At 63.2% G+C, this 25588-nt stretch overlaps 2 protein-coding genes and 1 pseudogene across 2 annotated transcripts; all 3 read right to left on the reverse strand.

Moving 5' to 3' along the window:
• Positions 1–3557: 3557 nt before the first annotated feature.
• On the reverse strand, positions 3558–9055 carry LOC127022931 (smoothened homolog; annotated as a pseudogene).
• Positions 9056–12584: 3529 nt separating this feature from the next.
• LOC127016704 (tetraspanin-33-like) lies at positions 12585–16308 on the reverse strand. Its single transcript, XM_050897377.1, is given in 9 exon segments — positions 12585–12799; positions 13051–13081; positions 13084–13207; positions 13695–13823; positions 14319–14414; positions 14521–14595; positions 14711–14838; positions 15043–15100; positions 16204–16308. Coding segments are annotated over 9 exon segments (852 nt in total). The 3' UTR covers positions 12585–12693.
• A 6400-nt stretch (positions 16309–22708) lies between these two features.
• Positions 22709–25588, reverse strand: LOC127019388 (uncharacterized). The gene is made up of 4 exons (XM_050901421.1): positions 25515–25588; positions 24636–25019; positions 24222–24347; positions 22709–22851 (listed from the first exon to the last, which is right to left on the reverse strand). Exons 1-4 carry the CDS (start codon positions 25570–25572, stop codon positions 22772–22774), a joined length of 648 nt encoding a protein of 215 aa, XP_050757378.1. The 5' UTR covers positions 25573–25588; the 3' UTR covers positions 22709–22771.

Genomic DNA, 25588 nt, shown 5'->3' on the forward strand with positions numbered 1-25588 from the left:
GTAGCGCCGACATTGTCCCCGGGGGCGAGTGGTTAAGTGTATTCATAGCGAATATTATCCAGATTCCTTGAAACCCCCTGCCTTGCCCTGATGACACTCTCTCGGGGGTGGTCGGGGCGATGCGTGACCCTCTGCATTTTTATCTCCTGCACCTCCCAAACCCCATTAAACACAGGACAGCGGGACAGGGGTGCATGGGCGTGTGGAATTCCTCTCCTTGCGCTCAATTTTCACGAAATCTTTGCGATCTTGACCTGCATGTCTGCAGCCTCTCTGCCGAGCACAGCTGAGTACTGTGCCGGGGGGATGCCCGACGGACAGACAGACAGACACATGCATAAGCATGTAATCATGTGAGCCTCGTTTCCTTAGGAAATCGGCTTAAAAGAATAACTGGAAGATATTAAAGCTGTTTCACAATGGGAGGGCAGGCAGGGGGAAGAGGAAGGGCTCTTTGCTCCTTTGTAATGTAAAGCCGAGCTTGAAATATTGCTCCTCACCGAAAGGGAAAAGAATAATAAGTAAGAGGATGTTATTTACGTGTGACCATTTGAGCTCTTCCCTTTCTTTCCTGAGGATATTCGAGGTACAGCTGGGGAAATTAATTGGGTTTTGCCAGCCACGGAGCTGAGCGGGTGACGCCTGGGTCACCGAAGGGAGGAGATTTGTCCCTCAGCTCCTTGAAACTCGCCAGTAACCTTCCCCGATGCTGAAGAAGTCGGAGGGAAAAGATGTTCTTGGGGAAAGGTTCAGGGGACGCAGTGCGGGGAGCAGGAGCATCCCGAACCTCCCGCGTGAGGGTGCTGAGGATGGAGGGGACCCTGGTCCAGCCTTGTCCCTGTCCCTAATAAAACTGCCCCGGGGGAAGGCATCTCCTCTGTCAGAGCTGGCTCGGCAACCCCGGGGGGTCTCCGGTCCCTTCCCCGGTCCCACGTCACGCGCGTGAGCGCTGCTGCGGGCAACCGCACGGCTTGCGCTGCTCACATTAGTGGTTTCCTGGCTGTGGTTTCCCTACAAGCGGCATCGGTCAGGGGGAAACCCACGGTGGCGGCTGGCAGCCGCTGCGCTCCCCATCCCACGGCCGGAGGAAAATCCCCTGGAGCCGAAACGGTGGAAGAGGCAAGGCAAAGGCACCTCCTGGCCTTCTTATTCTTAATTCTTATTCTTATTCCCCTGCAGAACCTGACCTCGAGCAGCGTAGGACACCACGAGCACCCACAGTGGTAAGCAGAACTACCGGCCGCTCTTCGGGGGGGGCATGCTCGGTGCTCCCGGCCCGATGCCAGGGTGGGATGCTCGGGCACAGCGGGTGTGAGAAGTTGGGCTGAATTTGTTCCGTGCCAGGCATTTCATCCCTTTGAACCAGGATGTTTTAATCATAACCATTTAAATGGTGGGTTTTGGTGGTTGCTTCTCATTTTCTCGCTAGAGCAAAGAGCTGGTTCCATCTTCTGAGCCCCTTGCAAGGAAAACGCAGTGTTTCCCAGGATAAATGCTTTTTTCTTCCTTTAAAAAAACGCTTCTTTGTCCCCGTGTGCCAAATCGAGGGGCTTTTTTGGTGCCTGGGGGGAAAACATAGGGATGTGACGGAGTCAGGATGTGTCCTGTTGTTTCCAAAACTAAATATTTTAGCTTTTTGTTTCAAAACAACGTATCATTCAATCCATTTTTCTTTTTAAAAAACAAGAAGGCCACAAAAATAAAATAGATAGATAAAGAGAAAAAAAAGCCCACAAAAAGAAAAAAAGATAGATAAACATTTCGTTTCGCCCCAGACGAACCAGCCTTTACTCCGGCTTCCCGCTGCTCATCCGCCCCAGCGCAGAACCCTGCGACGGCAGTGGAGCGGGGTCGCTCATCCCGCTCGCCAAAAACATCGGGAATATGCAATTTTCCCTGCCCAATCCCACCCAAATTTCAGAGGGGCGCCTGGTCTCCGGGATAACCCAGCACCCGGATGCCTCACTCCCAACCGAAATAAAAAAAGGACACTTTCCAAAACCAATGTTCGTCCTCAAAAGCACCATCCGCACCACCCATCACCCGGCGCTGCCGGGCAGCAGCGGGTGCCCCTGTGGGATCCCACTCCGGCTGAGGCACCCAGCGGCACCCCGAAACTGGGGCCACCCAACAGCGGCTTTGGGGATATTTAAGCCCGTAGTGCCATCTGCTGGCAAAGGGCCCCCCCAGCTCCCCCCCACTTTGCTGCCGAAGCCCGGCGAGTGTCCCCCCAAACACTCCCCAGAGCACCCAGAGAGGTTTCCAGCCCCTCACACCTGCCTTCCGCCGGCGAAACGGCCGGGATGAGGGTTTTAAAGCAGTTTAAAGAAGTTTTTAAAGCAGTTTTTAAAGCAGTTAGAGGCCTTTTAGGAGAAAGGACAAAACCCCGCGACTTTTCCCCACACTCAGGACCTCCCCAAAGAGCCCGGGGCAGCCACTGGCAATGGAAACTTGGCAAATTTAATACTGATACAGGAGGGTTTTCCTTTACACAGCAAAAATTAACCCGTGGAGGTCACCGGGATAGTGAGAAAGCCAGGAGCCTACCAGGATTTAATAAAGACATGTACAGGGATAATGGACAGATAGAAAACACCAGCAGGGACTGGAGTCCTCCTACCTCAGGGCTCGGCCGGGTTCGCTGTAACTTGGGGGTTTTTTTCTTAATAAAAATAATAAAAAGCTTTGCTCAGGGGGCTGCTGCACCCGGACAGCAAAGGTGACCCCGGCTCGCCTTGCACGCCCCGGGGTTTTAAAGTTTCATTTCTTTTTTTGCATCGTGGCTCGGGGAGCGCCCGTGCACCCCAACGCGGCTCCCCATCTCCCGTGGCCAGGGACCACCGTCCCACCAACCCTCCGTTTTGGGTCAGGTTCAGCTCTCTGGGGAGCTGGAAGGCACTTTGGGACCCCTGAAGAAATAAGGGTGCACCCAGAAAAACGGGTGCACCCCAGGGATGCTGCTGCCACCCCGCGAGGCGGGGGTCAGCTCATCCCTCTCTCGGCCGCAGCACCCGAGCAGAGGCCGTGCCCAGCTGTCACGTCTCGGTGTATTATACAAAGACTAGAAAATAAAAAGTTAAAAAAAAAAAAAAACAAAAAAACAACCTATTGGCACAAGTGTTTGTAAGCTCTACGTACCATCTAGCCATGGGTGGGGGCAGAGGGCGAGCGATGGGTGTCAGTGGGTCCCAGCACCCCGGGACACAGGACAAAGCTCACCAAAATCTACCCTGACCTACGCTCGCCCGCTGCCTGGTACCGCTGTCCCAGGGGGGCCACGCGCTCCCGTCCCCGTCGGTGGCAAAGGCAGTGTCCCCCTTGTCCTTAAATCCCTGCAGGACCTGGGTGGGGTTTGTTCCACCGACACCCCGCTTTCTCTTCTCCCAGCGATGCTGGGGTGGGGGGGACGGGACCCCAAAACCCTTCTGCCGGTGTCTTGCCAGGCTGGGATGTGCATCGAGTCTGTCTGGGCGATGTGGGGAGAAACGCCATCCTCCGAGGGGAGAAATCAGCCGTGGCTGGGCTGGAGGGATGCTCGGGACCGGTCCCGGGTCAGGGTGGGCTTCGGTGTCCCCTCGCAGGCTGCCCGTGCTGGACGAGGCTTCGGGTCTCACCCCAGGTGTCCCAGTCCCCTTGCAACGTCCCACTGGGCTTAAAAGTCCGAATCGGCGTCCAGCAGCTCCGCGTCCACCAGGTTGGTCCGAGAGTGGATGGGGTCAAGCCGGCCCGTCGGCCCTGAGTCCTGGGCCCCCCGCCGCGAGGCAGGGTGCCGGGATCGGGGGGCCAGAGCGGACCCCCGTTGTGCTGCCAGCGCCCGCTGCTGGGGCCGGGGCTTTCCTCCTCCGGGGACCCGCTCTCGGGGCAGAAGGGGTTGCTGATGAGGTGGAAGACGTTGGCTCTGCGGCGGCCGTCCCACGGCCCCCCACCGAAGGAGGCTTCGGCTGGCCGGTGGAGCCCTGGAGGACGTCAGGGGCGAAGGCGACCAGGCAGGGCTGGGGGGCAGCCGGGGCAGGCGAGGGACGGTGCTGGGGGCCAGGGGGGCTGCAGAGCCCCCAGGCAGCGCTCGGGGCCCGGGGACACCTCCTTCTTCTTCTTCCTCCGTTTCTCTTGCGGCCACTGCGCTTCTGCAGCTCGGGGGAAACGTCGGCCTCCACCACCCAGAGGTGCCCTCTCCTCCGGCGGCACTGCGGGACACGGGACGGGGCGGGTGAGAGCGGCCCGCATCCTGCCCTGCGCCCCCTCCCGCCAGCCCCAGCCCCCTGGCTCTGCCTCCCCCCACATCCCCAACACCCCTCAGCCCGGCTCATCCCCCCAAGAGTCGCCCCACGCGATCCCCAAGGACTTGCCAGGCGTCGCCACGGGTGTCACGGAGATGTCCTGGGGCAGGATAGCTCCTCTCCTGGCCACCATCTTGGTGACGTGCTGGGCCCACGCCGAGGACACGTCGGCCGACGGCTCGTTGATGTCAAACGCTAAACCAGCTGCAAACGACAACGGGGGAGCCCAGTCAAGGAGGGGGACAGTGGGGGACCCCGGGGCGCTGCCGAGGTGGCCCCTTCCCACGGGCACGTACCCACGGGGCCGTCGTGCGAGACGGTGTGCATGCTGAAGGACAACTCCTGGCCCGGGTCGCGCAGCAGCTCCTTGCGCTTGGAGGAAGGGCCTCTTCGCGATCATCTTGCTCTTCTTGATCCTCTTGGTCGCTGGTCGTCGCTCTGCCCCGTCAGCCTGGGGACGCGGCAGTCAGAGCAGGGACACGGGGACACACAACCGCAGGCATCACAGCTGGGGCACGGGGACCTTTCCCCATCTCCCTCTCCCACTCTGGACAGGGACACCAAGGGCTGGGGACTGCGTTGGATGGGTCCCCCAGGGACGGAGGTTGTCCACAAACAGGACATGAGACACCTGCAAAGTGGGAGAGGCCACCCATTCCCGAACCGCTGTCTGCTGCGAGCCCACAACTCCTTGAGCTGATGGATAAAAAGTCTGGGGACGACCTCCAACATCTCAGGACGTTGGATGGGGCAGAAAGGGTCACACGGAGCTGGGGTGACATCCTCGGGGTCCCACCTGCACCAGGTGCGCTTCCAGATGAGCAGGGTGGCCTTGGTCCAGACCCAGGTGCTCATGGAGACGCCGGTGCCGAACATGGCGAAGAGGTTGATCTTCTCCACCAGCAAGCTCGGCCGGTTCTTGATCTCGCAGTCCGGGATGGGCTTGTTGGTCTGCGTGGCGATGGTCACGTTGGCCTCGCAACTGTGGGGACAGACACGGGATGGCGGCCATAAGGAGGGGGACACCCAATGACGCCCCACAGCTCTGCAGCGTGGTGGCAACACCGGTGGGGGACATGGGGCTCTCCACTCTGCAACGTCCCCCGCTAAATGCGAGGTGCTGGGATGCACGAGTGTCCCACTCGCCCTCCCGTCCCACTCACAGGACGTATTCCCGAAAGCTGCGCTCCCACTCCGCCTGGTTGAAGAAGTCATAGAAGTGGCAGCCAAAAGTGATGAAGACGAAGCCGAAGGCCAAGAAGCCGAAGATGCCTGGAAGAGAAGTGGGACGTCCCTGGTTTAGCCAGACCCCAGCGACACCGGGACAAAGACACTGCACCGGGGCCGTGCCACTGTCACTACAGCTTTGTCCCCCGCTGCAGCCACCCCCGGGAAGGTGGGATGGGGCTGCCTGGGTTCAGGGGACAAAATGTCCCCAATCCCGCCCAAATTCCCATGGAAATGATGCCGATGGAGCCCTGCTCACCCAGCCGCAGCATGGTCTCGTTGATCTTGCTGGCCGCCTTCTCGCTCAGCAGCCCGGGGTGGTTGCTCTTGATGGAGAAGAGCGTCATGACCCCTGCGATGGAGGGACGAGGTGGTCAGGGTGGGGGGGGACACCCACGGTGCCCCCGTCCCCGCACCAGGGCGAGCCCACACCTACCCCGGATGAGGAAATAGCCCCCCACGATGAGGACGAGCCCGATGGGCGCCAGGACGAAGCCAGCCCGGTAGCGGTAGTTCTTGTACCCCACGAAGCAGATGCCGCTGACGGAGTCACCATCCACCTAGCAGAGATGGGGACAGGGGGGGTCATCAGTTGGCTGCGGCCGCCCCTCCCTACGCACGTCACCCTGGTAGGGAACCGCCAGGACACGGGATCATGGTCCCATTACCTGCGCCACGGCCAGGATGGCCACGGTGAGGACGAAGGGGATGGACCAGGTGATGAGGTGGAAGTAGGAGGTCTTGCCCAGCAGCGGCTGGTAGGTGGTGCCCAGCGCCTTTGAAGGAGGTGTGCCAGGCGTAGGTCAGCATGACAAACCAGATGACACCCGACATCAGCGAGTAGTAAACGATGACGAAGATGATGACGCAGGAGAGCGTCTCGTTGGAGCTATGGGGGGGAGGCGAGACAGGAGCGTCACCAACCTCCACGAGGGGACACGGGGAGGAAGGAGGTCTCTCCTACCCCAAGAGCGGAGCATCCTCCATGCTCCCAAGAGGCCAGGAAACCCCAAGAGCCCTCCGTGATCCTGGGGACACCTCTTGGCACGTGGCCGCGGTGGGATGGGGACGAAGGGGACACATACGTGGGTTCCCCCAGCCGCATGGTGCCGTCGGCCCGGCACACGATCTCATCGCGGGCGCCGTCCATGAACTGCGCCAACCAGCCGATGCTGCCCACGAAGAAGCAGGCGTTGACGTAGAAGAGGATGACGGCGGGGTAGCGGTTGGAGTTCCTCCAGTCGGCGACGAATGTGGCCTGGCGGGGGGGCAGGGAGAAAGGGACGGCTTGGTGCCCGGTCCCCTTTTGGGGACACATCCCTGTGTCCCCCCGCGTCTCACCAGGGTGAAGAAGGTGCAGAAGATGGTGACGGAGCTGAAGGCGGCGATGTAGACGTGCATCTCGCGGTGCTCCTTCTCGGTGAAGAGCGGGTTCTGGCACTGGATGCCGCAACCCTCCACGTCCTCGTACCAGCTCTTGGGGTTGTCCGTCCGCACCAGCGGCGCCTCGCACTGCCCCGAGCTGTTGAACTTGATGTTCTGCACCTCGTTCTGCCGGAGGAGAAGCGAGGCCGTGAGGAGGAGGAGGCACACCCACGGCGAAGGCTATGCTGCCGGGATGGACATCGGTCCCACACGGAGGGCTGGGGACAGCCGGCGTTTCCCCGCTCCCTCTGCCCCATAGGGATTTGGAGCCTGTGGCAGCGCAGCGGGGTGTCCCCCCCGCCCTTTCCCCGTGTCCCCCCCGTACCGGGCATCCCTCGGGGAAGCGGTCGGGCGTGCACTTGAGGAAGTCGGGCCAGCCACGCTCGCGCTCCACGATGGTGCAGGGCGCCCGGGTGGCCTGGCAGAGGGTCTGGCTGGGCAGCTCCACCTGGCCGTCCTCGCACTTGGGCATGTAGACGGCGCAGAGCAAGGGCTGGATGACGTCCCAGCAGCGCGGGGCGTTGCGCAGGCCTGCGGGGACAGCGCCGTCACCCCCCCTGTCCCCGGGCGGACCCACCTTGTGTCGGCCCCCCCACCTCGCACTGTCCCACGGCCCCCCGGCTGCACAGGGACACGGGGCGGGATGGGACGGGGCAGACCCGGCACACGCAGCACCCGGGACCCCTCTATAACGCCTCTGGGGCACCATGCCCATCGCCAGGTGCTATACTGCTCCGCTGCCGTATGGGGCTCAGCCCCAGTGCCCTGCTATACTGCTCTCCCTCTATACTGTACCCAGTCCCAGGCCCCCTGCTATACTACACCCATCCCTGCTCCCCTGCTATGCAGCTATCTATACTGTACTCCTCCATGGTCCCCTGCTATACTGCTCCCGCTCTATACTGTACCTATCCTTGTGCCCATCCCCAGTCCCCTGCTATACTGCTTCCCTTCTGTACTGTACCCAACTCCAGGCCCCCCCCTACACTGTACCCTGCCTCCCACTATACTGCTCCCCTGTATACTGCACCCATGCCTGGTCCCCTACTATACTTCCACACCCCTATACTGTACCCATCCCCAGTCCCTGGCTATACTGCTCCCCTCTATACTGTAACCACCACCAGTCTCTTGCTATACAGTCTTCTATACTGTACCCATCTCCAGTCCCCTGCTACACAGTTTTCTATACTGTACCCATGTCCTGTCCCCTACTATATTGCTCCCCTCTACACTGTATGCATCTCCTGTCCCCTACTATCCTGCTCCCCCTCTATACTGCACCCACCCCCACTCCCCTGCTATACAGTTTTCTGTACTGTACCCATCTCCAGTCCCCTGCTATACAGTTTTCTATACTGTACCCATGTCCTGTCCCCTACTATATTGCTCCCCTCTATACTGTATGCATCTCCTGTCCCCTACTATCCTGCTCCCCTCCATACTGCACCCACCCCCAGTCCCCTGCTATACAGTTTTCTATACTGTACCCATCCCCAGGCCCCTGCTATACTGCTCCCCTCTATACTGTACCCATCCCCAGGCCCCCACTATACAGTTTTCTATACCGTACCCATCCCCAGGCCCTGGCTATACTGCTCCCCTCCATACTGTACCCACTCCCCTGCTATACAGTTTTCTATACTGTACCCATCCCCTGTCCCCCACTATACTGCTCCCCCCCCCCCGTACCCAAGCCCCCTCTATACTGTACCCACCCCTGCCCCGCTCTATAGTGCTCCCCGGCGCCCCGTGCCCCCCCCCCCGCCCCGCCAAGTGCCCGTCCCGGGCCTTTCCCCGACTCCCGACTGTGTCCCCCCCCTCGCCGCCCATACCCCCCCCCCCCCCCGCTATACCCCGTCCGTACCGGACCAGAGCAGGAGCTTTCCGTGAGCCTCCTCCTGCGAGGCGGAGTCGGCGGCCAGCAGCGTGGAGGTGGCGGCGTAGGGCAGCGCCGAACCCAGGCAGGCGCCGTAACGGAGCCGTTCGCAGGGCGCGGGGCGGCGGCAACGCTCGGGAACGGCCGAGGCGTTGAGGAAAGGGGCGGCGGGGCAGCGGCGGCCGCCCAACGCCAGCGCCATACCCAGCGCCAGCGCCCACCGCCACCCGCCGCCCTGCGCCGCCATCCCGGCCCTCCACCGGCCCTAGGCGGGCGGCCCGGCCCCGGCCCCGCCATGCCCCGACGCCCTTTGTTGAGCTCGCCGGGAGCGGAGCGGGGCCGCTCCTCCTCCTCCTCCTCCTCCTCCCTCAGCGCGGCCCGGCCCGCCACGGCCCCGCGCCCCCCGCCGGGGCGGGCTGAGGAGAGGCGGCGCGGCGGGAGGAGCGGGGCGAGGGGCGGCGGGAGGGGGGGGGGGGCAGCCCACTTTTGAGGGGAAAAGTGGCTTTTTGTGAGGAAAAAGTTCCTTTTTTTTCGAGCGGGTAGGGAGGGGACGAGTTTTTGAGGAGGAAAGTGGGGGGGTTTGAGGAAGGGGGATCGCGCTCAGGGAGGAGGGAAGAGGGTTGGTCTGCTGAAGGGGGGGGTTGCTGGGGGGAGTTGGTTTTGGGGAGGGGGGGTAATGTTGGGTTTTGTGAGGGGAAAAAGTTGGTTTTAGGCAGGGCGAAGTCGCTTTTGGAGGGGAAATGTTGCTTTGGAAGGGGGAGGAGCCGCGTTTTTGGAGGAGAAAGTTTGTTTTTTTGGGAGAGAAGTTGGATTTGGGAGGGAGAGATTTGGGAGGGGGGAGTCGGTTTTGGGGGGGGGGGAGTCGCTTTTTGAGGGAAAGAAGTCGGGTTTGGGGAGGATAAAAGTTGTTTTGGGGAGCAAAAAGTTACTTTTGGGGGCTCAAGTTGCTTTTGGGGCAGAGAAGTCACTTTGGAGGAGAAAAGTTGCTTTTTGGGCAGAGAAGTCACTTTTTTTTGGAGGAGAAAAGTTGCTTTTTAGGGAGCTAAGCCACTTTTAGGGGAGGAAAGTTGGATTTGGAGGGGGGAAGGTCACTTTTTTCGGGGGGAAAGTTACTTTTTTGGGAAGCAAAAGTCACTTTTTGGAGGAGAAAAGTTGCCTTTGGGGAAGAGAAGCCACTTTTGGGGGGAGAAAAGCCACTTTTGGGGGACAAAAGTTGTTTTTGGGGGACAAACAGCACTTTATTGGGGGAGAGAAGTTTCTTTTTTAGGCAAAAAGTCACTTTTGAGGGAGGGGAGGGTTACTTTTGGGGGAGAAAAAGTCACTTTTTGGAGGACAAAAGTTTCCTTTGGGGAAGAAAAGCCACTTTTGGGGGAGAAGAGTCGGTTTTGGGGGGACAAAAGTCACTTTTAGGGGACAAAAAGCACTTTATTGGGAGAGAAAAGTTTCTTTTTGGGGATAAAAGTCACTTGGGGGGAGGAAGTCACTTTTAGGGGAAGAGAAGTCACTTTTCGGGGACAAGAGTCACTTTTGGGGGGAGAAAAGTTTGTTTTCTTGAGAGGGAAGTTACTTTTGGGGGAGGAAAAGTCACTTGGGTGACAAAAGCTACTTTTGGGGGAGAAAAGTTGCTTTTTTGAGGGGGAAGTTACTTTTGGGAGAGGAAAAGTCACTTGGGGGACAAAAGCTACTTTTGGGGGGAGAAAAGTTGCTTTTTTGAGGGGGAAGTTACTTTTGGGAGAGGAAAAGTCACTTGGGGGACAAAAGCTACTTTTGGGGGGAGAAAAGTTTCTTTTTTGAGGGGGAAGTTACTTTTGGGAGAGGAAAAGTCACTTTTGAGTGACAGAAGCCACTTTTGGGGGGAAAAAAGTTGCTTTTGGGGGAGAGAATTCACTTTTTTGACAGGGAAGTCACTTTTTGGGGACAAAAATCAATTGAGGGGGGAGAAGCCACTCTTTTAGAGGGCAGCTACTTTTTGGAGAGAACTTGCTTTTTTGGGGAGAAGTAGCTCTTTGGAGGAGAATTTTTGGGGGAGAAAAGTCACTTTTTTGGGGGGGGAGGTGTCATTCTTCAGAAAAGTGATCACTTTTGGGGGGAGAAATTGTTTTCTTGGGTGACAAGCCACGTTTTGGCGGGGGGGGTGAGGTAGCTTTTTTGGGGGAAGAGAAACTGCTTTTTTTGGGGAGAGAAGTTGCTTTTGGGGGAGGGGGATTTTTTCAGAAGTTGCTTTTTTGGGGTGAGAAATCTCTTTTTTGGGGGGGGACGGGGACACGACACACAGTTTTGCGGTAGTTTTCCTGGAGCACCCAGCCAGGGGATGCCGGAGGGGACCGGGGGCAGCCGGGAGCTGGCCCTTGGCTGACGCCGGGGAAGAATGGGGCCAGTACGGCCACCTCGGTCCCCGAGAGCCTGTGCCACCCTGGGCAAAAGCCGTGGGGGTGGCACGGGGGGGGGGACACACACAAAATCAGCACAGGGAGGTGACAGAGGGGCACGGACCCTCTGGCTGTGCCGAGCTCCGGCCTGCCTCGGTGCCTGCCGGCCGCACACAAAGGGCCGGGCGCTGGGCCGCATCCCGACTCCCTCCGCGGCGGGGCGGCGCGGGGGGACCACCCAGCCCGAGGAGAAGAAAAAAATTAAAAAAAAAAAAAAACCACCAACAAAAAAAACTCCACCCACGGTTTGTGACGGCTCCAAAAAGCGGCGGTGAGGCCGGGGCCCATGATGCTGGGAGGCAGCGGCAGCCCCCCCCCCAGCTGACAGCACCCCAAAATTTTGCAGGCTCTTCCCTGGGACAGAAGAGGGGGGAATTTAGGTGTGTGTGTCCCCCCGGAGCAGGGCAGCAAGCACCTCTCCAAGCTCTCCTTGCTGGGAGGTTCTCTGCTGTCTACAAGCTGGCTCTGCTGCCCCTCGCCCCTTTCTCCCCCCTTGTTTTGGGGCCCCGCAGCCGACCCCCACCAGCATAATACTGTTGAGATGATGGGGGCAGTGCACGGGAAGGCGCTGGCCTCAACCCTGTCCCCATCGAGCCATCCCCCAGAGCCACGGCATTGTCCCCCCGTGGTGTTGTCGTGTGTCCCCCCCCACATGACGTGGCGCAGGGTCCGGCCTCATCTCTCTTTATTCTCCCCGAAAGCAAAGGGAAACGTCACAGCCCAGCGCCGACCCCTCAAGAGCGGACACAGGGCTGCGCCTGTCCCCTCCTCTGCACGGGGCTCAGCACCCCCCGGGGCAGAGAGGGGACCCCCACCCTCGGCTAACGAAGCACCCGTGGGTCAGCCCTGGGCAGGATGTCCTCCTGTTCCTTCTTCTTCCGTGGACAGGCAGGCGATGGCTCCTGCTCCCGGCCGGTGAGCGAAGCCCTTGGCTGTCCTCACGGGGCACCAAGATGGAGCCGACGGGGTCTGCAGCACCCATCAACAGGGGGAACGTGGATCAGGAGAGGGCGGACGGACGGACGCCCATCTCCAGCGCAAGAGGAGACGGGAAGCACGTCCCAAGTGCAAACCTGCTTCGTGCACAACCTGCGCACCGGCTCTCAGTCCCCCAGGACGGACGGACAGACAGACAGCAGTTCACCAGGGCTGGTTCAGTCCCCCAAACAGGGCGCAGCAGCACGGCACATCCCGGCAAACCCAGGACCTGCTCTCGTGCCGGCTGCCGAAGCCACGGAGTCCCCAGCGTCCCTGTGCGTCCCTTTCCGCAGCACAGCGGCCACCGTGTGCGGATCCGGGCGTCCGCAGCCCGCTCCAACCTCCCTCTTCTCCGGCAAAGCCCTTCAGCTCTTCCTACGGATCCGGGGTTTGGAAAATCACCGTTGAGGTCCCGGCTCCCCGAGCCACCGCTGTGCCGCAGGGACGGACGCCGGCTCCGCCGCGATGCGCCGGGGGCTCAGTACCAGGGGTCAGCCCGGTGCTGCTGGTTGTAGAGCTGCAGCTTGATCTGGTCTCTGATCTGGCTGATGAGGATCTGAGCCAGCAGGATGCCCACCAGCTGCAGGAGAGGAAGAGGAAGGCACTGAGGGATGCCAGGCAGTGTCAACCCGCTGTCCTACGAGCGGGTTACACGGCTTCGGGTGAGGACGTGCCCGACGTTTGCACCGCTCCCCCCACCCAAACCCTGCCCCGATTCTCCGGGCCTTGCAATTAGACATATCGTTAAGGCAACTCCCAAATGACACGGACAGCGGAGCTGCAGGACGGTCCCTTCTCCCCACCGGTCCCCAGGGCGGGGGATCCCCGGTACCTGGGGACAGCCAGCCCCAGGGCGATGCCCCCAGCAGGAAGAGGTTGCTGTGGATCCAGTTGACCAGTTTGTCGATGCAGCCGTTGGTGTAGATGAAGGCGCTGGCCTCCAGGTAGCTCATGGCCTGCATGCCCTGCCCGCACATGGTGTTGATGACGGCCTGGGAGGGGGGGGGACAAAATGCACCGGGTGGTGGTGGGGTCCCTGTCTCTTGGGGGGCAGCCATGGGGCAACCAGGAGCTCTGCCCTCGCCTCGGCACCAGTCGGGGTGTCCCCTTCCTCTGGGCCGGCCCACCCTTGGTGTCCCCAGCCCCATCCCTCCACCGCTGGGTTCCCTTAACACCCCCAGCCCCCAAAAAGGGGGGGGCGGCAATAACCTGGGGGCGGCAGGGTCCCCGCCTGCCTGCAAAAAGCCTCCCCCCCTCTCTGCGCAGGGGGACTTCACCCAGACCCCACCGCAGCATCCCCAGCCGGGGGGTCCCCAAACCCAGAGGGCGGTAAGAGGGTCCCATACGTTGCTGGTGGCAAGTTCCCTCTGCTGGGGTGGGGGCTCCAGGCTCAGCACAGCCCCGAGGGACGGGAGGAGAGGTGCAGAGCGGGGGGGTCCCCCAAGGAGACCCGGGGTCCCCCGAGGACGCCGTCCTCACCTCGTTGGCGTCCCGCAGGCAGCAGGAGAAAGGGACGGAGCAGCGTTCCCGGCTGGGGTTGGCGGCGGTGCAGTTGAAGTACATGTTCTGGGACCAGTCCTTGTAGGAGACACCCCCGCAGCAGCTGAACTGCGGGGAAGGGCACGGGGGGGGGGGGGGGGGGTTAAGCGGGGAGGGGACCCCAGCCCCGCGGCAGGGGAGGGGGGGGGGGAGAGGAACGGTGGGACAACGGGGCGCAGGACCGCGGACTTCACGGGCAGCAAGTGATGGCTCTCCCAAACCCACCGACATCCAGCTCGCCTCGTCACCGCTGTCTTTAGGGACGAGCAAGCTGCTCCCAGTTTTAGTAGGCCCTACGTAAACACATGCTCCGACAGAGACACTCAGAGGGGGTTCCCCCCGCCCGCCCCCCCCCTTTTCATCCAGCTCTCCCCAACCGGGGCTTCACCACGAACATCAAATCCTCGTGGAGAAGCCACCCAACGTCCTCAACCTGGGGGGATCCCACGGATTTAAGGCGAGAGTCAAGACCCCCCCCAAGCCTGACCCACGAGTGGGGGACACGTCCTTTTCCATGCGAGGGAGACGGCAGCCCCCCCCCCCCCGGCTGCCCCCTCCCCGCACCTCCTTCTGCCCAAAGTCGATGAGGTTCTGCAGGTCCAGGTCATCCCGGTAATGCACGATGGCACCGTTGATGATCTCGCTGACCTTCCCGCGCGCCTGCGGGGCGGGCCGGGGGGGACATCAGCAAGGTCGTCACCCAACGGGACAGGCTGGGGGTCATCCAGCCCCCCCCCCCCCCCCACTGCTCCCCCCCCGCCAGTACCTTATCGGAGAAGACGAAGCCCAGCACGCCGGCTGCCAGCTGCAGGAGGAAGATGATGGTCAGGCAGACAGAGAACTGCGGGCGAGAGGAAGGTGATGGCGTGGGGGGGGGGGGGGTGCCACGGGAAAGACGCTGGGGGGGGGCGCGGGGGGGGCACCCCAGGAGGGACCCGCCGTCCCCGGGGACTCACCGTCTGCAGCAGGCAGATGTTCTCCCGCAAGGAGCCGACGCAGCCGCAGAAGGTGATGAGGAAGGTGAGGACGCCGACCACGACGAGCAGGATGGCGGGGTCCACCGCCAGGCAGGCCATCGCTGCCTCTGCCGCGGCGAGCCGTCACCGGCAGCCCCCAGCACCGCGGATCCCCGGGATCCCGCACCCCGCTTCCCCAGGGATGGGGCAGCCCCCGCCGTCGGACAGGCATGCCCACCGCGGTGCCGGCTCGGCATCAGCCCTGGCTGAGCAGGAGGTGGGGGGCACCGGGGAACCTCGCTGCCCCCACCCCGAGCCCCTCCCAACCTCACCTGCATGCTTCAGCAGCCGGGCGTAGACCCCCACTGCCACCATCACCATCGAGATCATCTGCAGAGCAGGACAAGGTGGGGGGGGTGTGAGCCCCCACCCACCCCGGCACCACCACCCTCCCGCACCGGGGGTCCTGGCTGCAGCCCCCACGGAGTCAGGGGCTGCAAACGGGGCACCAGAGCCAGACCCACTGCCTCAGTTTCCCCTCGTCATCTGCCATACGGATCCGGCTCGCGGCATTCCGGTGTCACGGGCGGGAGAGAGCTCACCGCGAACGGCCCCGGCGCGTTCCCCACCTCCCCGGGGAGGTCACCGCCGTCCCCCCCAGCCCTTCTCCGCGCCGGGTGGCTGGACCCGGGGACGTAGTTTGTCAGAAGCGAGAAACTTCCTCAAAAATGTGATTTCAAACACGGAAACAGCCCTCTGAAAAATCCCAACCCTCCAAAAAAAACCCCCAGAAACATAAAAAACCCCCAAAACACAAAAAAAACCCCAAACCATAAAAATCCCCCTAAAAAACATAACACCCCCCCCAAGCATTAAAAAAATCCCAAAAGACCCCAAACCATGGAAAACGGTGTGCCTGCCATGCACGAGGCATCCCTTGGGGGTGGGCTGCGGACAAGGGGGGGGGGGGTGTCTGTCCGCCCCCCACGTGTGTCACCCCTGTACTTGGGGGCTCCCAGTGGCCCTGCCTTGGGCACGGGGTGGGACACCCCCAAAGGGCTGTGGCACCCCAAAAGGTGGGTTTGGGGGCAGGGAAAGCAACAGGTCGGGGGGGGGGGGGCAGCCACGGCGGGGGGCACCCACGGGTGGCACCAAGAGAGGAGAGCACCCCTAAAAGTCTTCAGGGATAGGGGAGCCCGCCGCCCCTCCCCCAGCGATAAGGGGACCACCCCCAGGGATGCGGGGTGGCCGGGGGGGTCCCGGGAGGGTCTGGGATGGGGGGGGGAATGTCCCAGGATCCGGGGGGTCCCGATGAACCCCCGGAGATGGGGGGGGGTATGTCCCAGTGTGGTCCAGGGATGGGGACAGTCCCAGGGTCCGGGGTTCCTCGGTGAGCCCCCGGGATGGGAGGGTGCCGGTGGGTCCCCGGGGATAGCGGGGGTCCCCGGTGGGCCCCTCGGGGTTGGGGTGGGGGGGGTCCCGGTGGCACTCACCCAGAAGAGCATGTTGAAGAAGAAGAGCACGTACTTCACCACCGGGCTCACGAAGGAGAAATCGTCCCCGTGGCGCCCGGCGCCGCCCGCCGCCCTCCTCGCCATGGCCGGGTCCGGTCGAGCCGAGCCCAACCGAACCGGCCCGAGCCCAACCGAACCGGCCCGAACGGAGCCGAGCCGAGCCGGTCACTGAGGCGACAGACACCGCTTCGCACCCCCGCCGCGATCGCAGCCGAGCCGGGCAGCGGCCCGCCCCCTCCCTTCGCCGCCCGCTCATTGGCCCGTCTGGTCACTCTTGCCTTCCCATTGGTGGCTCGCCCCGTCGCTCAGCCTCTACCGTTTCCTCCCCACCCGAGCGCGGTGTGTCGCCGCCGCACCTGTTCGCCGCGTTCGCGGGCTTAAAGGGCCAGCGCCCCTCCGCCTTAAAGGGCCAGCGCACCCGGTTTTTCAATCACGTGATGAGCCAGGTCGGTCCCGAATCCCTCCTGGCTGACCCCGCAGTCCCGCCTTCCCCAAAACTGCCCGAATCGTGCTCTCCCTGCCCCAGAGACCCCAGCCCTTGGGGGGGGGGGGGGTGGTGGTTGCATTTTATCATTATAATTATAATTATAATTGATAATTGATTTCTGCCTTCGGTGACAGCCCTCGGGAGGGACGTGAAGGGATGGCTGGGACCATCGCGGGGACGGCAGGGACACAGGAGAGCCCTCGTCCCTGAAACACGCCCAGCTGGGGAGATTCGAGGTTTCACTGAAAGGATGCAGCCGAATCTCTGACCCCAAATCTGCAGAAATCACCCCAAAACTGGCAGTGCCGACGCTCCGTCACAGCAACCTCGCCGACACGGGGAAGCAGGAACCCAAAACCCGGCAATTCCCCTCTCCGCTCCTAAAATCTGCGAGCTGCGTAAAAAATGGGAAGCTTTGGTGGATTTCTTCGTCTTTCCCTTTATTTTGGGGGGGGTCCGGCGTGACCCCTCGAAGCCGGCGGGGAGGACGAGGAGGATGGATCCTTCCTCCATCTCAACGCTCCGCTCCATCCCCTCCACGCTCCGTTTCCTCCCCTCGTTTGCATTAATTACCGGCTCGGGCCGGGATGCGAGGAAGCAGCGGGTCCCTTCCCGAACCAGATCCAAGCCTCAAATCCCTTTTTTTTTTCCCCCCTAAATTTTTGCACCTATTATTTTTTTGCATCACGCTTTCGGTTTTCATGGCTGGTGTGGGCAGAGGCAAGAGCCGTCGCCTTGTCCCACCACCGTGGCGTGGCCGTGCCATCGCAGGGACGGGTCCCCTTTGCTTGGGGGGACCACCGCCTCCCCCCCCCCCCCCGGTTCTTATCATATTTATTATTATATTTATTATTATTTATCTTCTATGCCAGGGTTCATCAAGGCTGGAAAGCCCCGGGGAGCCGCTGCCGGTGCCGGCACAGCCCTTCCCGGAGGCAGCTGAGAGCTTCAGGCAGAGGAACTGAAACCAAAAATCCCCTTCTTGCTTTTAAGGTCGCCGAGGTGCCACCGCAGCGATGGCACCCAGCCCGTGTCACCGAGGAGCCGTTGCCCGGCCCCGCCACCCGAGGAGGCATTTGCTTTGGGTGCTGCTGGAAGAAGCCCCCGTGGCCCCAAAAACGCCGCGGTTGACACCCGTGGGGTCTCCAGAGAGCCCCCTCAGGCAGCCCACGAGGTCTTGGTGGGGTTGGACGCTCCCTGGTCCCCACAGAAGCGCTTCTGCCCCAGCGATGAAGATGAAGGTGCCCACGTTGGCCCGGGGGTGCGCCGTCCTCCTCTCAGATCTACACGTCCGTTTGTCAGACCTGTACGTCCACCCATCGGATCTGTGTGTCTCCCATCAGATCTACGTGTCCACCCAAGAGATCTACGTGTCCACCCAACAGATCTGCATGTCCACCCATCAGATCTACGTGTCCACCCATCAGATCTGTACGTCCACCCATCAGATCTACACATCTGCCCATAGATCCGTGTGTCCACCCATCAAATCTGTCCATCCACCTATCAGATCTACGTGTCCACCCATCAGTTTTATGTCTGCCCATCAGATCTGTGTCCAACCGTCAGATTTATACATCCACGTGTGAGATCTGTGTGTCCACCCAGCAGATCTGTATGTCCACTCATCAGGTGTGTGTCCCCCATCAGATCTACGTGTCCACCCACCAGATCTACACATCTGCCATAGATCTGTGTGTCCACCCACCAGATCTACGCGTTGACCCATCAGATCTATACATCCACCCACCAGATCTACACATCTGCCATAGATCTCTGCGTCCACCCACCAGATCTACGCATTGACCCATCAGATCTATACATCCACCCACCAGATCTACACATCTGCCATAGATCTGTGTGTCCACCCACCAGATCTACGCATTGACCCATCAGATCTATACATCCACCCACCAGATCTACACATCTGCCATAGATCTGTGTGTCCACCCACCAGATCTATGCATTGACCCATCAGATCTATACATCCACCTAGCAGATCTACACATCTGCCATAGATCTGTGTGTCCACCCACCAGATCTACGCATTGACCCATCAGATCTATACATCCACCCACCAGATCTACACATCTGCCATAGATCTGTGTGTCCACCCACCAGATCTACGCATTGACTCATCAGATCTATACATCCACCCACCAGATCTACACATTGACCCATCAGATCTATACATCCACCCACCAGATCTACACATCTGCCATAGATCTCTGTGTCCACCCACCAGATCTATGCATTGACCCATCAGATCTATACATCCACCCAGCAGATCTACACATCTGCCATAGATCTCTGTGTCCACCCACCAGATCTACACGTTGACCCATCAGATCTATACATCCACCCACCAGATCTATGCATTGACCCATCAGATCTACACATCCACCCAGCAGATCTACACATCTGCCATAGATCTCTGTGTCCACCCACCAGATCGACGCATTCACCCATCAGATCTATACGTCCGCCTGCCAGATCCATATGTGCCCCCACCAGACCCATACCCCCACCCACCAGATCCCCGTGTCCCCCCACCGCCTCCGCCCGGGCACGGGGCGTGTTCCCGGAGCTGCTCCGTGACAGCCGGGCAGGAAAGGGAAGCCAGAGCCACCACCGTCCCCGTCCCCTGCCCACGCGCCATGGGGGGTGTCACCGGGTCACCCACACCCCACCCAGGTAAGGAGCTCCCCACGGCCACCGGCACTGAGGGGCTGGGGGGCCCTAACGGGGACCCCTGGGAGATCCCACCACCGGACCACTCGCCCTCCCTGGTGTCGGTGGCTTTTGTCCCCTTCCCACCGGCACCATTCTCCCCGGGTCCTGTGACGATGGCAGAAAGTGGCTCTGCGATGCCACTGGGCAGGTCCCCAGGACGTGTCCCCATGGATGTCTCCCCATGGATGAGTCCCCACGGATGTGTCCCTATTGATGTCTCCCCATGGACATGACCCCACAGACGAGTCCCCATGGACGAGTCCCCATGGATGTGTCCCCATGGATGTGTCCCCATGGACATGCCCCCATGGATGTCTCCCCATGGACGTCTCCCCACGGTTGAGTCCCCATGGATGAGCCCCCATGGACATGTCCCCATGGATGTCTCCCCATGGACATGACCCCACAGACGGGCCCCATGGACGTGTCCCCATGGATGAGCCCCCATGGACGTGTCCCCATGGATGTCTCCCCATGAATGTGTCCCCACGGATGAGCCCCCATGGACGTGTCCCCATGGATGTGTCCCCATGAATGTGTCCCCATGGATGAGGCCCAATGGACGTGTCCCCATGGGTGAGTCCCCACGAATGTCTCCCCATGCACGTGTCCCCATGGTTGAGGTGGCCCCCAACTGCGTCTTCCTCCATGGGGGGTCATGCCACCATCCCCCAGACCCGGGGGGGCCCAGGGCAGACCCCGTTGCCTCTGCCCGTCCCCTGCCTGTGGTGGCCATGTCCCGCCCCCCCCTCAGTCCCCTGCCCACGGTGTGGCCCTGCTGGGGGGACCCCAACCCTGGTCGTCCCCCCCCCCACAGCTCGGCAGCCCCCCAAGAAAGGGACATCGACCCGGGGGCTCCATCCTGCTGCACCCCAGAGTCCCCAAATCCCACAGCTGGGTGGGGGACAGGGTGTTGGGGGACAGGGGACCCCGTAATGCCATTCTGCTGTCCCCATCCCAGGTGCCACCAGCAGCCTCCGGCCGGGGAACCCACAGGGTGCGGGACAGGAGTGGGGTGACACGCAGGTCACCGCGCCGCTGGGGGGGGCACACCTCCCTCCCCGGCAGCCCCCCGCCAGGTGAGCGGTGCCACCACCGTGCAGGGACGTCCTCGGGGATGCCACCGTCCCCACCAGCGCCCGGCTCTGTCCCGGCTGCTGGGGTCCCCACCCCACACGTGCCTCGGGGGACCGGGGGTTCCCCGCAGGTGACGGGGTCACCCGGGATGGCAGACCCACGGGTGCCGCTCAGGCAGTCGCTGCGGGCGGACGTCACCGCGGCGTTGGGCCTGGTGGTGGCTGTGGTGGCCGTGGTGCTGGCCTGGGGACACGGGGGAAGGAGGGGCGGTGGAAGAGGTGGGTGACACCGGGCTGGGGGTGGCGTCACGGGCTGGGAGCTCCTGCGGGAGCCGGATGGGGTGGGAATGGGGATGGGGTGGGGATGGGATGGGGATTGGGATGGGACGGGGATGGGAGAGGGTGGGATGGGGTGGGGATGGGAACAGGGATGGGGATGGGGACAGGGATGGGGATGGAATGGGGATGGGATGAAGATGGGAACAGGGATGGGGATGGGATGGGGACAGGGATGGGGATGGAATGGACATGGGATGGGAACAGGGATGGTGACAGGGATGGGGATGGGAACAGGGATGGGGATGGGATGGGATGAAGATGGGAACAGGGATGGGGATGGGATGGACATGGGATGGGAACAGGGATGGGGACAGGGATGGGGATGGGATGGGGATGGGAACAGGGATGGGAGGGGGTGGGATGGGGATGGGATGGAGATGGGAACAGGGATAGGGATGGGAACGGGGATGGGAACAGGGATAGGGATGAGGATGGGATGAAGATGGGAACAGGGATGGGGATGGGATGGAACAGGGATGGGGATGTGGAAGGGTGCATGCAAGCAGGGGGTGGCAGGGAGGCCCTGCTGGCCCCGCTCTGAGCCGCAGTGGCGGCAGCTTCTTAGCTCTCCATCACGGGCGGCCGTGGGAGAGGGAGGGGGAGGAGGGGGAGGGGAGGGGGAGGGGCAGCGGCCGTGGGAGCCCCGAGCAGTCCCAGGGGCTGAAGATGCTGCGGGGGGGCCCTGAGCCCGGCCCGGACCCCGGCCCCGCTGGGGAGACCCGCCTGTGGGGGGGGGGAGGGGGCGGGGAGCCGGGTGGGCGTGGGGCGGGGAGCGGCTGGGGCACACGCGTGTGCGCGACACGGGCACGACGCGTGGCCGAGGGGCGTGGCCACGGCCGAAGGGGCGTGCCCGCAGGCGGGGGCAGAGGAGGGGCGTGAGCATGGGCGGGGGCGGGAGGAGGGGCGTGCCCGTAGGCGGGGCGATGGGGAGGGCCGTGTCCGTGGGCGGGGTGAGGAGGGGGGCGTGCCTGTGGGCGGGGCCATCCCTTCCCAGCCGGCGGTAGCGCCGCGTAGCGGGCGTCGGGGTTCGGGCGTGCACGGGGACCCCCCCCACCCCCCCGGGACCCCCCGCTCCGGGACCCCCCACCCCCATGTCCCATCCCCGCCCTGGGACCCCCCCCATCCCCTCCTTCCCCGGGACCCCCCCCCTCCGGGACCCCCATGTCCCATCCCCGCCCCGCGACCCCACACCCCATCCCCCCCCCCCCCCGGGACCCCCCCCCCGGACCCCCATGTCCCATCCCCGCCCTGGGACCCCCACCCATCCCCTCCTACCCGGGACCCCCCCCCTCCGGGACCCCCATGTCCCATCCCCCCCCGGGACCCCCACACCCCATCCCCCCCCCCCGGGACCCCCCCATCCCATCACCACCACCCCCCCCCCCAGGACACCCCCCTCCCAGTACCCCCACACCCCATCCCCCCAGGACCCCCATCCCTGCCCCATCCCCCCCACACCCCATCCCTGCACGGTGACGCCCCCCCCCCCCCCATCCCCACGCGGGGTGCAGGCCGGGGTGCACCGGGAAGGAGGGGGGCCACTCCCCCACTCCGGAGCAACGCGATTTATTTGGGGACTGATGGCGCCTGCGGCGGGTTTCCCCCCCCCCCGCCGTGGCACCGTGGGGTTCGGTTGTTCCCCAATGGGTGGGGGGACTGTAAGCCACCCCCCGCCCGTCCCTCGGGGCCCGAGCAGAGCCCCCTGCACCAAGCCACCGTCCACCCACCCTGCCACCCCCCCACCCCCCGTCCTGCCCACCCCCAGGTCCTTGCCCCCCCCCCTTTGCCTGCACCCCTGCCCCCAGAGCATCGCCCGAGCCCCGGCCCCCCCAGCCCCCCCGTTCGGTGGAGCCAGGGCCGCATCCTGCACCGGGGTCACACGCGGAGCTCCTCCGTGCGGCTGTCGGTGCCCTCAGGCGCTGAGACTCTTCAGGTCACCCAAGGCCACCGCTCCTCCTCCTCCTCCTCCATCCGCAGCTCCGGCCTCCTGGGCTGGACCGCGCGCCAAGGGTGAGCCGGGGCCGTGGGACCCCCATGTGCCACCCATGGGCACCCCAGCCTGGCTGCACCCCACAGGGCAAGGAGCAGCGCCCCGATGACCCCACACAGAGCTGCTCCCATCCCCGTCCCTGTCCCCATCCTCACCACCATCCGCGTCCCCCTCCTCATCCCTGTCTCCATCCTTGTCCCTGTCCCCATCCTCACCCCCATCCCATCCTCATCCTCATCCCCATCCCATCCTCACCCCCATCCCCATCCTTATCCTCACCCCCATCCCATCCTCACCCTCATCCTCACCCCCATCCCATCCTCATCCTCACCTCCATCCCATCCCCATCCTCACCTCCATCCCATCCCCATCCTCATCCTCACCTCCATCCCATCCTCATCCTCACCTCCATCCCATCCTCATCCTCACCCCCATCTCCATCCTCATCCTCACCCCCATCTCCATCCTCATCCTCACCCCCTTCCCCATCCCATCCTCACCCCCACCCCCATCCCATCCTCATCCTCACCCCCATCCTCATCCCCATCCCATCCTCATCCTTACCCCCATCCTCATCCTCACCCCCATCCCATCCCCATCCTCACCCCCATCCTCATCCCCATCCTCATCCTCACCTCCATCCCATCCTCACCCTCATCCTCACCCCCATCCCATCCTCACCCCCATCCCATCCCCATCCCATCCCATCCTCATCCTCACCCCCATCCCATCCTCACCCCCATCCTCATCCCCACCCCCATCCTCATCCCCATCCCATCCTCATCCCCATCCCATCCTCACCCCCTTCCCCATCCCATCCTCATCCTCACCCCCATCCCATCCCCATCCTCACCCCCATCCCATCCCATCCTCATCCTCACCCCATCCCATCCCCATCCTCACCCCCATCCTCACCCCCATCCCATCCTCACCCTCACCCCCATCCCATCCCATCCCCATCCTCACCCCCATCCTCACCCCCATCCCATCCCGTCCTCATCCTCACCCCCATCCCATCCTCACCCTCACCCCCATCCCATCCCCATCCTCACCCCCATCCCATCCCGTCCTCATCCTCACCCCCATCCCATCCCGTCCTCATCCTCACCCCCATCCCATCCTCACCCTCACCCCCATCCCATCCCCATCCTCACCCCCATCCTCACCCCCATCCCATCCCATCCTCATCCTCACCCCCATCCCATCCCCATCCTCACCCCCATCCCATCCTCATCCTCACCCCCATCCCCATCCCAACTCCAGCTTCGCAAAGGAGCCAGGAGCAGACCGGAAAACCCGTCCCCAACCAGACGCCTGTCCCCAGCCGAATCGGGGGGTCACCAGACGGACCCCCCCACCCCGCAGCACCCACCTCCGCGCCGGCAGCACCGCCTCCCCCAGTGGCAGCAGGCCAGGACCCCGATGGCCACCGCGATGAAGGCAGCGGTGAGGAGGCACACCACCATGATCATATCCGGCTCGGCATTTTTTGGGACCTCTGCGGAGCAACATGGGGACGTGGGGGACAGGAGCCACGACCCCCCCCCCCCCCCCCCCCCCAAATGACACTCCCTGCCCTGTGCTCAGGCTGGGGGGCCCCCAAAATTGCCAGGGGGTGCAGAGCGAGGGGCACCAGGCACCACCCAGATGGGGACAGGGCTTTGTCCAGGTGATGGAGCAGGTGATGGACACATCAGGGAATGGGGGGGACCCCAAACTGGACGGTGTGTCGTCCCCCCCCCCCCCCCCGAGGACCCATCCCCCCCCCCGGCACGACCCCACTCACCTGCCACGGCAGCGGGCTGCAGGACCAGGCTGCAGAGGAGCTGCGGGGCGGCGGTGACGGCACTGGTCACGTAGCAGGAATAATTCCCGAAATCGGGATCGCTGAGGTTCCTCAGCAGCAGGGACACGCCGGCGTCCCCCGGCCCCGCCGCGCAGAAGGCGACTCTGCCCCTAAACCGGCTGTTCGGCTCCTCCGGTGGGTGCCAGCCCGGCTCCAGCGGCGGGTGCCAGCCCAGGCGGTGGCTGAGGACGGGGACGGGGTGGTGGGTGCCAGCCTGCTGGGTGCAGGTGAGGGTGACCCCGCGCAGGTGTCCCCAGGGCTGGGTGCCGCAGGGCAGGCAGGCGTCCTCGCCGACGGCCGCCGTGACGGTGACAGGGGGCTGGTCTGCGGGAGCCGGGGGGGGGGGGGACACACACACGACGACAGCGGGGTCACCCTTCCCACGCTGGCCCCTCCAGTTCCCCCGGGATGGGGACATGGTGGGGACATGGCGGGGGATGGAGCTGGACACCCCCTGGGACAGGAGGGTCCCTGTTGGATCCCGGGTGCTGGAGGGGGGGTCGGGGACGGGAGGGGGGACATTGGGACATCGGTGAGGACGAGGCCGGTGTTGAGCGGTGGCTCCTGCCAAGGCCAAGGGCTCGGCGATGCCAAGCAGCCGCCCCATGAGTCACCACCGCCATGCTGGGAAGCGTCCCCCCCCTGCCTGCCCCTGCCTGCAGGCAGCTCCTGCCCGCAGCCCAGCCTCGCCCCACGCCTTTGGGGTCCCCCACACTGTTGTCCCCATGCAGGGGAGGCAATGGGGGGCAGAGGGGGGGGTGTCCCTGGGGAGGGGGGGGGGAGCTCTGCCCGGACCCCCACCCTGCTGCCGGTGGGTACCTGCCCGGGTGAGGAGGGGAGCCAGGGCCCAGAGCGCCGCAACGGGGACCAGCACCATCCTGCCGGCATCCGGA

This window comes from Gymnogyps californianus, chromosome 1 (genome assembly GCF_018139145.2).
Source record: "Gymnogyps californianus isolate 813 chromosome 1, ASM1813914v2, whole genome shotgun sequence".
Taxonomy (NCBI): domain Eukaryota; kingdom Metazoa; phylum Chordata; class Aves; order Accipitriformes; family Cathartidae; genus Gymnogyps; species Gymnogyps californianus.

What these genes read in the sequence shown, in the direction of transcription:
- LOC127019388 (XM_050901421.1), bottom strand. Translation starts at nt 25,572, where the DNA reads ATGGTGCTGGTCCCCGTTGCGGCGCTCTGGGCCCTGGCTCCCCTCCTC. An exon ending in TCCCCTCCTCACCCGGGCAG is followed by an intron (nt 25,020 to 25,514) that starts GTACCCACCGGC and finishes CGGCTCCCGCAG; the next exon opens with ACCAGCCCCCTGTCACCGTC. An exon ending in GCAGCCCGCTGCCGTGGCAG is followed by an intron (nt 24,348 to 24,635) that starts GTGAGTGGGGTC and finishes GTTGCTCCGCAG; the next exon opens with AGGTCCCAAAAAATGCCGAG.